This window comes from Oncorhynchus gorbuscha, unplaced genomic scaffold, assembly GCF_021184085.1.
Source record: "Oncorhynchus gorbuscha isolate QuinsamMale2020 ecotype Even-year unplaced genomic scaffold, OgorEven_v1.0 Un_scaffold_1041, whole genome shotgun sequence".
Taxonomy (NCBI): Eukaryota; Metazoa; Chordata; class Actinopteri; order Salmoniformes; family Salmonidae; genus Oncorhynchus; species Oncorhynchus gorbuscha.
This window is the reverse complement of record NW_025745946.1, coordinates 129,072-142,926: the sequence shown is the minus strand read 5'-3', so window position 1 is coordinate 142,926 and position 13,855 is coordinate 129,072. Positions and strand designations below refer to the sequence as shown.

The 13,855-nt window shown below is 46.1% G+C and overlaps 1 protein-coding gene across 1 annotated transcript in view; it reads right to left on the bottom strand.

Annotated features, from left to right (window-relative positions):
• Positions 1 to 10,680: 10,680 nt before the first annotated feature.
• Positions 10,681 to 13,855, bottom strand: part of LOC124021087 (plexin-B2-like) — a 73,101-nt gene continuing 69,926 nt past the window's right edge. The window contains exons 36-37 of the mRNA XM_046336416.1: positions 13,756 to 13,830; positions 10,681 to 12,698 (exon numbers count right to left, since the gene is read on the bottom strand). Of these exons, the coding sequence (XP_046192372.1) occupies positions 12,594 to 12,698; positions 13,756 to 13,830 (180 nt within the window). The 3' untranslated portion in view covers positions 10,681 to 12,593. The remainder of the gene's footprint in view (positions 12,699 to 13,755; positions 13,831 to 13,855) is intronic.

Below are 13,855 nucleotides of genomic sequence, written 5' to 3'. Positions count from 1 at the left end.
GCTACTCATTGGTCTTATGGCTTGTCCACGTGACTCGAGGTGTCCACACACACAATGCTGCTGTTATGATGAAGCCAAGCCACATCTGCAGACACTAAAGAATTTCTCATGTGGGTTGGTCTGATTACTTAACTACTTCAGAGATGCTGCCCTCCCTCTCGAGGTGTCGTAATCAGTGGGCTGACGAGGGAAAATAGAACCTCCCAACAGCGATTCCTCAGGATCACATAGGACTTCCATAGGAGACAAGTACTACATTCCAGTATCCACACTAGGACAGCACTTAGAATGAATGACCAATACATTACTTCATTCTAAGTGCTTTACTAGTGTGGTACGGCAGTGAAATAAATCAGTTAGCAGGAGAATGACAGTGATTATGCTCCAAATTGCACCCTATTCCCTACATGGCACCTACAATTACTGCACTACATAGGGAATAGGGTGTGACTATTAAGATGGAGAGCTGTTGTGATGGTGGGATGTTGACATCCTCCAATAGTCACCCACTTCCCTGGCTATCTCCATCAGTGTCCACCCCTCTCTCTGGCCATCTCCCATCAGATCAGTGTCCACCCCTCTCTCTGGCCATCTCCCATCAGATCAGTGTCCACCCCTCTCTCTGGCTATCTCCATCAGTGTCCACCCCTCCCTCTGGCTATCTCCATCAGTGTCCACCCCACACTCTGGCTATCTCCCATCAGATCAGTGTCCACCCCTCCCTCTTACCATCTCCCATCAGATCAGTGTCCACCCCTCTCTCTGGCCATCTCCAATCAGATCAGTGTCCACCCCTCTCTCTGGCCATCTCCCATCAGATCAGTGTCCACCCCTCTCTCTGGCTATCTCTATCAGTGTCCACCCCTCCCTCTTACCATCTCCCATCAGATCAGTGTCCACCCCTCCCTCTTACCATCCCCCATTAGATCAGTGTCCACCCCTCTCTCTGGCTATCTCCATCAGTGTCCACCCCTCCCTCTGGCTATCTCCATCAGTGTCCACCCCTCTCTCTGGCTATCTCCCATCAGATCAGTGTCCACCCCTCCCTCTTACCATCTCCCATCAGATCAGTGTCCACCCCTCTCTCTGGCCATCTCCCATCAGATCAGTGTCCACCCCTCCCTCTTACCATCTCCCATCAGATCAGTGTCCACCCCTCTCTCTGGCCATCTCCCATCAGATCAGTGTCTACCCCTCCCTCTGGCCATCTCCCATCAGATCAGTGTCCACCCCTCTCTGGCTATCTCTATCAGTGTCCACCCCTCTCTCTGGCTATCTCTATCAGTGTCCACCCACTTCCCTGGCTATCTCCATCAGTGTCCACCCCTCTCTCTGGCTATCTCCATCAGTGTCCACCCCTCCCTCTGGCTATCTCCATCAGTGTCCACCCCTCTCTCTGGCTATCTCCCATCAGATCAGTGTCCACCCCTCTCTCTGGCCATCTCCCATCAGATCAGTGTCCACCCCTCTCTCTGGCTATCTCCATCAGTGTCCACCCCTCCCTCTGGCTATCTCCATCAGTGTCACCCCTCCCTCTGGCTATCTCCATCAGTGTCCACCCCACACTCTGGCTATCTCCCATCAGATCAGTGTCCACCCCTCTCTCTGGCCATCTCCCATCAGATCAGTGTCCACCTCTCCCTCTTACCATCTCCCATCAGATCAGTGTCCACCCCTCCCTCTTACCATCTCCCATCAGATCAGTGTCCACCCCTCCCTCTGGCTATCTCCCATCAGATCAGTGTCCACCCCTCCCTCTTACCATCTCCCATCAGATCAGTGTCCACCTCTCCCTCTGGCTATCTCCCATCAGATCAGTGTCCCCCTCTCTCTCTGGCCATCTCCCATCAGATCAGTGTCCACCTCTCTCTCTGGCCATCTCCCATCAGATCAGTGTCCACCCCTCTCTCTGGCTATCTCCATCAGTGTCCACCCCACACTCTGGCTATCTCCCATCAGATCAGTGTCCACCCCTCCCTCTTACCATCTCCCATCAGATCAGTGTCCACCCCTCTCTCTGGCCATCTCCCATCAGATCAGTGTCCACCCCTCTCTGGCTATCTCTATTAGTGTCCACCCCTCCCTCTTACCATCTCCCATCAGATCAGTGTCCACCCCTCTCTCTGGCCATCTCCCATCAGATCAGTGTCCACCCCTCTCTGGCTATCTCTATCAGTGTCCACCCCTCCCTCTTACCATCTCCCATCAGATCAGTGTCCACCCCCCTCTCTGGCCATCTCCCATCAGATCAGTGTCCACCCCTCTCTCTGGCCATCTCCCATCAGATCAGTGTCCACCCCTCTCTGGCTATCTCTATCAGTGTCCACCCCTCTCTGGCTATCTCCATCAGTATCCACCTCTCCCTCTGGCCATCTCCCATCAGATCAGTGTCCACCCCTCTCTCTGGCCATCTCCTATCAGATCAGTGTCCACCCCTCTCTGGCTATCTCTATCAGTGTCCACCCCTCTCTCTGGCCATCTCCCATCAGATCAGTGTCCACCCCTCTCTCTGGCCATCTCCCATCAGATCAGTGTCCACCCCTCCCTCTTACCATCTCCCATCAGATCAGTGCCCACCCCTCTCTCTGGCTATCTCTATCAGTGTCCACCCCTCTCTCTGGCCATCTCCCATCAGATCAGTGTCCACCCCTCTCTCTGGCTATCTCTATCAGTGTCCACCCCTCTCTCTGGCCATCTCCCATCAGATCAGTGTCCACCCCTCTCTCTGGCTATCTCTATCAGTGTCCACCCCTCTCTCTGGCCATCTCCCATCAGATCAGTGTCCACCCCTCTCTGGCTATCTCTATCAGTGTCCACCCCTCTCTCTGGCCATCTCCCATCAGATCAGTGTCCACCCCTCCCTCTTACCATCTCCCATCAGATCAGTGTCCACCCCTCTCTCTGGCCATCTCCCATCAGATCAGTGTCCACCCCTCTCTGGCAGGAGAGAGTTTGGGAAACCTACTATAGTGTACTCTAATATACTGTACAGTAACATTGATGCAGTGTGTGTGTGTGGGGGGGAGCTTTGCTACGAGGGGCTTGTTAACGAGACAAGAACCCAAACACTTTCATCCTTTTTTATTTCATTTTAGCAGAGCCGTTGGTGCTCTGGGCTAACAAGGATGTCTTTACAGAGCTCTTGCCCCAACTGTTCGGAGGATCTCTCAACAGAATATCATTGTTAACACACAAATATACACAGGCGGGCGTCTGCAGAACAGACTGGAAAACATTCAGGACAACGTCTTCTGAACAGACTGTATTGTATACCAAGGGTTCTGTATGTGGTGTTGAACAGACTGTATTGGTGTTGAACAGACTGTATTGTATACCAAGGGTTCTGTATGTGGTGTTGAACAGACTGTATTGTATACCAAGGGTTCTGTATGTGGTGTTGAACAGACTGTATTGTATACCAAAGGGTTCTGTATGTGGTGTTGAACAGACTGTATTGGTGTTGAACAGACTGTATTGGTGTTGAACAGACTGTATTGTATACCAAAGGGTTCTGTATGTGGTGTTGAACAGACTGTATTGGTGTTGAACAGACTGTATTGGTGTTGAACAGACTGTATTGGTGTTGAACAGACTGTATTGGTGTTGAACAGACTGTATTGTATACCAAAGGGTTCTGTATGTGGTGTTGAACAGACTGTATTGTATACCAAGGGTTCTGTATGTGGTGTTGAACAGACTGTATTGTATACCAAAGGGTTCTGTATGTGGTGTTGACCAGACCGTATTAGTGTTGAACATACTGTATTGTATACCAAAGGGTTCTGTATGTGGTGTTGAACAGACCGTATTGGTGTTGAACAGACTGTATTGGTGTTGAACAGACTGTATTGGTGTTGAACAGACTGTATTGGTGTTGAACAGACTGTATTGTATACCAAGGGTTCTGTATGTGGTGTTGAACAGACTGTATTGGTGTTGAACAGACTGTATTGTATACCAAGGGTTCTGTATTGGTGTTGAACAGACTGTATGTGGTGTTGAACAGACTGTATTGTATACCAAGGGTTCTGTATGTGGTGTTGAACAGACTGTATTGTATACCAAGGGTTCTGTATGTGGTGTTGAACAGACTGTATTGTATACCAAAGGGTTCTGTATTGGTGTTGAACAGACTGTATTGGTGTTGAACAGGCTGTATTGTATACCAAGGGTTCTGTATGTGGTGTTGAACAGACTGTATTGTATACCAAGGGTTCTGTATGTGGTGTTGAACAGACTGTATTGTATACCAAGGGTTCTGTATGTGGTGTTGAACAGACTGTATTGGTGTTGAACAGACTGTATTGTATACCAAGGGTTCTGTATGTGGTGTTGAACAGACTGTATTGTATACCAAAGGGTTCTGTATTGGTGTTGAACAGACTGTATGTGGTGTTGCCCGCTTGACCCTATCCCCTCCCCTCTTCTCCAGACCATTTCCGGAGACCTTCTCCCTTACCTCACCTCGCTCATCAACTCATCACTGACCGCTGGCTACGTCCCTTCCGTCTTCAAGAGAGCGAGAGTTGCACCCCTTCTGAAAAAACCTACACTCGATCCCTCCGATGTCAACAATTACAGACCAGTATCCCTTCTTTCTTTTCTCTCCAAAACTCTTGAACGTGCCGTCCTTGGTCAGCTCTCCCGCTATCTCTCTCTGAATGACCTTCTTGATCCAAATCAGTCAGGTTTCAAGACTAGTCATTCAACTGAGACTGCTCTCCTCTGTATCACGGAGGCGCTCCGCACTGCTAAAGCTAACTCTCTCTCCTCTGCTCTCATCCTTCTAGATCTATCGGCTGCCTTCGATACTGTGAACCATCAGATCCTCCTCTCCACCCTCTCCGAGTTGGGCATCTCCGGCGCGGCCCACGCTTGGATTGCGTCCTACCTGACAGGTCGCTCCTACCAGGTGGCGTGGCGAGAATCTGTCTCCTCACCACGCGCTCTCACCACTGGTGTCCCCCAGGGCTCTGTTCTAGGCCCTCTCCTATTCTCGCTATACACCAAGTCACTTGGCTCTGTCATAACCTCACATGGTCTCTCCTATCATTGCTATGCAGACGACACACAATTAATCTTCTCCTTTCCCCCTTCTGATGACCAGGTGGCGAATCGCATCTCTGCATGTCTGGCAGACATATCAGTGTGGATGACGGATCACCACCTCAAGCTGAACCTCGGCAAGACGGAACTGCTCTTCCTCCCGGGGAAGGACTGCCCGTTCCATGATCTCGCCATCACGGTTGACAACTCCATTGTTCAAGGCGGTGGCCCGTTCCTGTAGGTTCATGCTCTACAACATCCGCAGAGTACGACCCTGCCTCACACAGGAAGCGGCGCAGGTCCTAATCCAGGCACTTGTCATCTCCCGTCTGGATTACTGCAACTCGCTGTTGGCTGGGCTCCCTGCCTGTGCCATTAAACCCCTTCAACTCATCCAGAACGCCGCAGCCCGTCTGGTGTTCAACCTTCCCAAGTTCTCTCACGTCACCCCGCTCCTCCGTTCTCTCCACTGGCTTCCAGTTGAAGCTCGCATCCGCTACAAGACCATGGTGCTTGCCTACGGAGCTGTGAGGGGAACGGCACCTCAGTACCTCCAGGCTCTGATCAGGCCCTACACCCAAACAAGGGCACTGCGTTCATCCACCTCTGGCCTGCTCGCCTCCCTACCACTGAGGAAGTACAGCTCCCGCTCAGCCCAGTCAAAACTGTTCGCTGCTCTGGCCCCCCAATGGTGGAACAAACTCCCTCACGACGCCAGGACAGCGGAGAGAGAGAACGAGAGAGAGAACGAGAGAAGAGAGAGAACAAGAGAGGAGAGAGAACGAGAGAACGAGAGAGAGAAGAGAGAACGAGAGAGGAGAGAGAACGAGAGGAGAGAGAGAACGCGAGAGGGACATACATAAGGAGAAGAGTGAGAAAGAACCAAGGAGAACAAGAGAAAGTGACAAAGAAAATGAAAAAAGAGAATGTATAAATGAGTCAGTCAGTGATGACTTGTGCAGTCTGATTGTAATTAGAGATCAAAGGAGTTCCCCTGCTGTGTCCGTCTGTCTGGCTGGTGTGGGTCCTCTAGAGTGGGCAGAGACGGGGTATGTGACTGGCAGCCATAGCAACACCAGACAGTCTGCTGATGCCATCTACCCCCTAGGCACCCTATATAAGGCACTATTTTTTACCAGGGCCCTATAGGGAATAGGGTGCCGTTAGAGTCTCAATTCCTGTTAATATTCATGACAGAGGTGTGCAAGTGTCTGAGTTAGGTGCTAAATCATATCCCATATTAGGATTGGTCCTCATTCACCCAAGTATCTGAGTTAGGTGCTAAGTCATATCCCATATTAGGATTAGTCCTCATTCATCCAAGTATCTGAGTTAGGTGCTAAGTCATATCCCATATTAGGAATAGTCCTCATTCACCCAAGTATCTGAGTTAGGTGCTAAGTCATATCCCATATTAGGATTAGTCCTCAAGTATCTGAGTTAGGTGCTAAATCATATCCCATATTAGGATTAGTCCTCATTCATCCAAGTATCTGAGTTAGGTGCTAAATCATATCCCATATTAGGATTTGTCCTCATTCACCCAAGTATCTGAGTTAGGTGCTAAGTCATATCCCATATTAGGATTAGTCCTCAAGTATCTGAGTTAGGTGCTAAATCATATCCCATATTAGGATTAGTCCTCATTCACCCAAGTATCTGAGTTAGGTGCTAAGTTATATCCCATATTAGGATTGGTCCTCATTCACCCATAAAGCTGGCAAGCAAGGAGAACCCAGCATCCTCAGATGAACTGAGACTAATCCTGTAGTTGAGGAAAGACTCGAATTTCAATTTAAAAAATGCATTAATATTTATCAGAGTTGCACAAGTGTCCCCATTTGACCCTATGAGTGGTGAACGCAGTAAGGAGCAACCTAACAATGCTCAGATGAACTCAGATACACTTAGGCAGCACCCCAAATACCACTATTGCCTTTATAGTGCACTTTTTGGGGGTAGCACACTATATAAGGAGCATTTTGGATGCACCTTAAAGACATAACCAGGTCAATATGTGAGGATATATGCAGCATCACATCATGTACCATAGAGACATTCTATTCATCTACCCCCTATAGCTTCAGCATGACAACACAGCATCACATCATGTACCATAGAGACATTTCTATTCATCTACCCCCTATAGCTTCAGCATGACAACACAGCATCACATCATGTACCATAGAGACATTTCTATTCATCTACCCCCTATAGCTTCAACATGACAACACAGCAACACATCATGTACCATAGAGACACTCTATTCATCTACCCCCTATAGCTTCAACATGACAACACAGCATCACATCATGTACCATAGAGACATTCTATTCATCTACCCCCTATAGCTTCAGCATGACAACACATCATGTACCATAGAGACATTCTATTCATCTACCCCCTATAGCTTCAGCATGACAACACATCATGTACCATAGAGACACTCTATTCATCTACCCCCTATAGCTTCAACATGACAACACAGCATCACATCATGTACCATAGAGACACTCTATTCATCTACCCCCTATAGCTTCAGCATGACAACACAGCATCACATCATGTACCACAGAGACATTCTATTCATCTACCCCCTATAGCTTCAGCATGACAACACAGCATCACATCATGTACCATAGAGACATTCTATTCATCTACCCCCTATAGCTTCAGCATGACAACACAGCAACACATGTACCATAGAGACATTCTATTCATCTACCCCCCACATTCTATTCATCTACCCCCTATAGCTTCAGCATGACAACACAGCAACACATGATGTACCATAGAGACATTCTATTCATCTACCCCCCACATTCTATGCATCTACCCCCTATAGCTTCAGCATGACAACACAGCAACACATGTACCATAGATGCATTCTATTAATCTACCCTCTATAGCTTCAGCATGACAACACAGCAACACATCATGTACCATAGAGACATTCTATTCATCTACCCCTATAGCTTCAGCATGACAACACAGCAACACATGTACCATAGAGACATTCTATTCATCTACCCCCTATAGCTTCAGCATGACAACACAGTAACACATCATGTACCATAGAGACATTCTATTCATCTACCCCCTATAGCTTCAGCATGACAACACAGCAACACATGTACCATAGAGACATTCTATTCATCTACCCCCTATAGCTTCAGCATGACAACACAGCATCACATCATGTACCATAGAGACATTCTATTCATCTACCCCCCACATTCTATTCATCTACCCCCTATAGCTTCAGCATGACAACACAGCAACACATGATGTACCATAGAGACATTCTATTCATCTACCCCCCACATTCTATGCATCTACCCCCTATAGCTTCAGCATGACAACACAGCAACACATGTACCATAGATGCATTCTATTAATCTACCCTCTATAGCTTCAGCATGACAACACAGCAACACATCATGTACCATAGAGACATTCTATTCATCTACCCCCTATAGCTTCAGCATGACAACACAGCAACACATGTACCATAGAGACATTCTATTCATCTACCCCCTATAGCTTCAGCATGACAACACAGTAACACATCATGTACCATAGAGACATTCTGTTCATCTACCCCCTATAGCTTCAGCATGACAACACAGCAACACATGTACCATAGATACATTCTATTAATATACCCCCTATAGCTTCAGCATGACAACACAGCAACACATCATGTACCATAGAGACATTCTATTCATCTACCCCCCACATTCTATTCATCTACCCCCTATAGCTTCAGCATGACAACACAGCAACACATGTACCATAGATACATTCTATTAATCTACCCCCTATAGCTTCAGCATGACAACACAGCAACACATCATGTACCAGAGACATTCTATTCATCTACTCCCTATTGCTTCAGCATGACAACACAGCAACACATGTACCATAGAGACATTCTATTCATCTACCCCCTATAGCTTCAGCATGACAACACAGCATCACATCATGTACCATAGATACATTCTATTCATCTACCCCCTATAGCTTCAACATGACAACACAGCAACACATGTACCATAGAGACATTCTATTCATCTACCCCCTATAGCTTCAGCATGACAACACAGCAACACATGTACCATAGAGACATTCTATTCATCTACCCCCTATAGCTTCAGCATGACAACACAGCATGTACCATAGAGACATTCTATTCATCTACCCCCTATAGCTTCAGCATGACAACACAGCATCACATCATGTACCATAGAGACATTCTATTCATCTACCCCCTATAGCTTCAGCATGACAACACAGCAACACATGTACCATAGAGACATTCTATTCATCTACCCCCTATAGCTTCAGCATGACAACACAGCATCACATGTACCATAGAGACATTCTATTCATCTACCCCCTATAGCTTCAGCATGACAACACAGCAACACATCATGTACCATAGAGACATTCTATTCATCTACCCCCTATAGCTTCAGCATGACAACACATCATGTACCATAGAGACATTCTATTCATCTACCCCCTATAGCTTCAGCATGACAACACATCATGTACCAGAGACATTCTATTCATCTACCCCCTATAGCTTCAGCATGACAACACAGCAACACATTATGTACCATAGAGACATTCTATTCATCTACCCCCTATAGCTTCAGCATGACAACACATCATGTACCATAGAGACATTCTATTCATCTACCCCCTATAGCTTCAGCATGACAACACAGCAACACATTATGTACCATAGAGACATTCTATTCATCTACCCCCTATAGCTTCAGCATGACAACACAGCAACACATCATGTACCATAGAGACACTCTATTCATCTACCCCCTATAGCTTCAGCATGACAACACAGCAACACATCATGTACCATAGAGACATTCTATTCATCTACCCCCTATAGCTTCAGCATGACAACACAGCATCACATGTACCATAGAGACATTCTATTCATCTACCCCCTATAGCTTCAGCATGACAACACAGCAACACATCATGTACCATAGAGACATTATATTCATCTACCCCCTATAGCTTCAGCATGACAACACATCATGTACCATAGAGACATTCTATTCATCTACCCCCTATAGCTTCAGCATGACAACACATCATGTACCAGAGACATTCTATTCATCTACTCCCTATTGCTTCAGCATGACAACACAGCAACACATGTACCATAGAGACATTCTATTCATCTACCCCCTATAGCTTCAGCATGACAACACAGCATCACATCATGTACCATAGAGACATTCTATTCATCTACCCCCTATAGCTTCAGCATGACAACACATCATGTACCATAGAGACATTCTATTCATCTACCCCCTATAGCTTCAGCATGACAACACAGCAACACATTATGTACCATAGAGACATTCTATTCATCTACCCCCTATAGCTTCAGCATGACAACACAGCAACACATCATGTACCATAGAGACATTCTATTCATCTACCCCCTATAGCTTCAGCATGACAACACATCATGTATCATAGAGACATTCTATTCATCTACCCCCTATAGCTTCAGCATGACAACACATCATGTACCATAGAGACATTCTATTCATCTACCCCCAATAGCTTCAGCATGAAAACACAGCAACACATTGGTTTAGTATTAAAATATATTTGAGGAGTGATTCAAAATTAAACAGTTGCATAGCAGAAGAAACAAACGAGCTGATGACGACGTGAAAACTATTTGGCAAATGATTTAAGGATGATGTTGGAAATCCATCGTCATGGTTTCAGAAGAATTGACAGTTGTGACAGGGATCACTAGAGAAAGGCAGTACCTGTGCTGTAGACAACCTCCACAAGTCATGGTGGTTCACAGCTCAATGATTTACACAAGTACCATTCAATTATATACATAAGTAATGATCATTTTAGCATTTCTCTTTTCCATATCTTGTCTCATGTTTCACACACAGGTAATGGTCTACAACGACAATAAGAGCCATTTTGAAATAAACGGTTTTAAAAAATGATACAGAAAAACAATTATGTCATAAAACATACCAGCAAACATTCTATACTATCAGCATTGAGCTAAAGTGGTTACTATTTCAGATAAACAGAGCCCTGATTCATCTATCCACATAGTACTATTTCAGATAAACAGAGCCCTAATTCATCTATCCACATAGTACTATTTCAGATAAACAGAGCCCTGATTCATCTATCCACATAGTACTATTTCAGATAAACAGAGCCCTGATTCATCTATCCACATAGTACTATTTCAGATAAACAGAGCCCTGATTCATCTATCCACATAGTACTATTTCAGATAAACAGAGCCCTGATTCATCTATCCACATAGTACTATTTCAGATAAACAGAGCCCTGATTCATCTATCCACATAGTACTATTTCAGATAAACAGAGCCCTGATTCATCTATCCACATATGTACTATTTCTGGACCCAAGATGGAAAAATGAAGAGAAATGATTTATTTATTGTATAAAAATGAGAAAATGTTCAACTTCAGCTCTACTGTGTATTGGCACTTAGTGAAGCCAAAACCTAACGTGTGTGAGAGCTCTAACTATGTCCACCAGTTAGTTTCAGTGAGACGTTGATATCAATGGTACAGTATGAATGTGCTTCATCTTTTAGTCCGCTTGTTTTACTACCGTATAGGGGAGAGCTGACCCTGAATAGGGACACAGTCATCATGTGAAGTGGTTCACGGCTGCACCCTAATCCCCTGCATAATGCACTACACTGAGAACCCACATCACAAATATATCAGTGACAAATACAAATCATGACAAAAACAAAGTGATTAACCAGTCATAACTAGCCAATGGCAATGCAGATTACACAGTAAGCAAACAATCGATTAAACACAGGATATGACATCATGGAACACCCTGCTTCTTCGCTCCTAGAAACTTTTTAAAAACACAAATTAACAAACTTAGTTGTGCCCATCCATCCTTTTAAAAATAATTTCATCTTGGTATGTAAAGCGTCTTTTGCATAAAGCCTGTGCCATAAAAATATATTTACATACAACACCACTCTCCTAACTCGGGTCTACTCTGGAGCACATTAAACATCTGATTCTCTGTGCAAGCTGTAAGTCATCAACACCAGGTTGTATATCATGGGACTGACAGGTATAGTTGCTATGTTGGTCAGTGGTGGTGTACCGTATATCCTCTGTAGGCTGGGTTTACAGTCTGCTAGCTCACACAGGGACTATAATGAAGGCCCTTGCTCATTCAGTCTATAGGATCCATAGAGTCAGAGAGAGAGAGAGAGAGGGAGGGAGACTGATGATTAGGGATCACCATGTCCAACTTTGGCCCAGTAGCTCTGCTCCTTTACAAGTATTTTGGCCAAAACGCAATAGTTTCCCACAGCTTCTTATGTCTCTAGGGGGAAGAGATATGTGTAGCTCTTCATGGTTGATACTGTAATAGTCTGAAGTCTGTCTCAGTCTCCGGTCCCCCTCATCTTGGTCTACAGAGTGGTCCCATAGCCCCTCCCCCTTTCTCTAGGGGTCAGAGGTTAAAGGTCGGTGACTTTGTTCTCGAGGGCGGCAGCTATCTGCTGCAGCCGCAGGGTCAGCTGTTTACTCTGGGCGGCTGGGTCCTCATCTAAAGACTGGATGATCTGGAGGGAGGGAGGGAGGGAGGGAGGGAGGGAGGGAGGGAGGGAGGGAGGGAGGGAGGGAGGGAGGGAGGGAGGGAGGGAGGGAGGGAGGGAGGGAGGGAGGGAGGGAAAAATGAGAGAGGACACAAAAGAGACACTAAACAGATTTTCCTGAGACAGCAAGTGACATTAATTTGTCTAATTTCCTACAGGATGTAGTCAACCAAGAGGATAGGGCCTTCAAACCACCAAACAAGGAAGTGAGTCCTAAGGTTCTTAACCAAGTGGATAGGGCCTTCAAACCACCAGACAAGGAAGTGGGTCCTAAGGTTCTTAACCAAGTGGATAGGGCCTTCAAACCACCAGACAAGGAAGTGAGTCCTAAGGTTCTTAACCAAGTGGATAGGGCCTTCAAACCACCAGACAAGGAAGTGGGTCCTAAGGTTCTTAACCAAGTGGATAGGGCCTTCAAACCACCAGACAAGGAAGTGGGTCCTAAGGTTCTCAACCAAGAGGATAGGGCCTTCAAGCCACCAAACTAGGAAGTGAGTCCTAAGGTTCTTAACCAAGTGGATAGGGCCTTCAAACCACCAGACAAGGAAGTGGGTCCTAAGGTTCTTAACCAAGTGGATAGGGCCTTCAAACCACCAAACAAGGAAGTGAGTCCTAAGGTTCTTAACCAAGTGGATAGGGCCTTCAAACCACCAAACAAGGAAGTGAGTCCTAAGGTTCTTAACCAAGTGGATAGGGCCTTCAAACCACCAAACAAGGAAGTGAGTCCTAAGGTTCTTAACCAAGTGGATAGGGCCTTCAAACCACCAGACAAGGAAGTGAGTCCTAAGGTTCTTAACCAAGTGGATAGGGCCTTCAAACCACCAGACAAGGAAGTGAGTCCTAAGGTTCTTAACCAAGTGGATAGGGCCTTCAAACCACCAGACAAGGAAGTGAGTCCTAAGGTTCTTAACCAAGTGGATAGGGCCTTCAAACCACCAGACAAGGAAGTGAGTCCTAAGGTTCTTAACCAAGTGAATAGGGCCTTCAAACCACCACACAAGGAAGTGAGTCCTAAGGTTTTTACCCCGTCGTAGTATTTGCTGGCATACTGGTAGAGCTGGTGCAAGGCTGCCTGGGTATTCAGCGTGTCTGTGTGTTCCTGGAGAGGACAAAGAAGGAAGGAT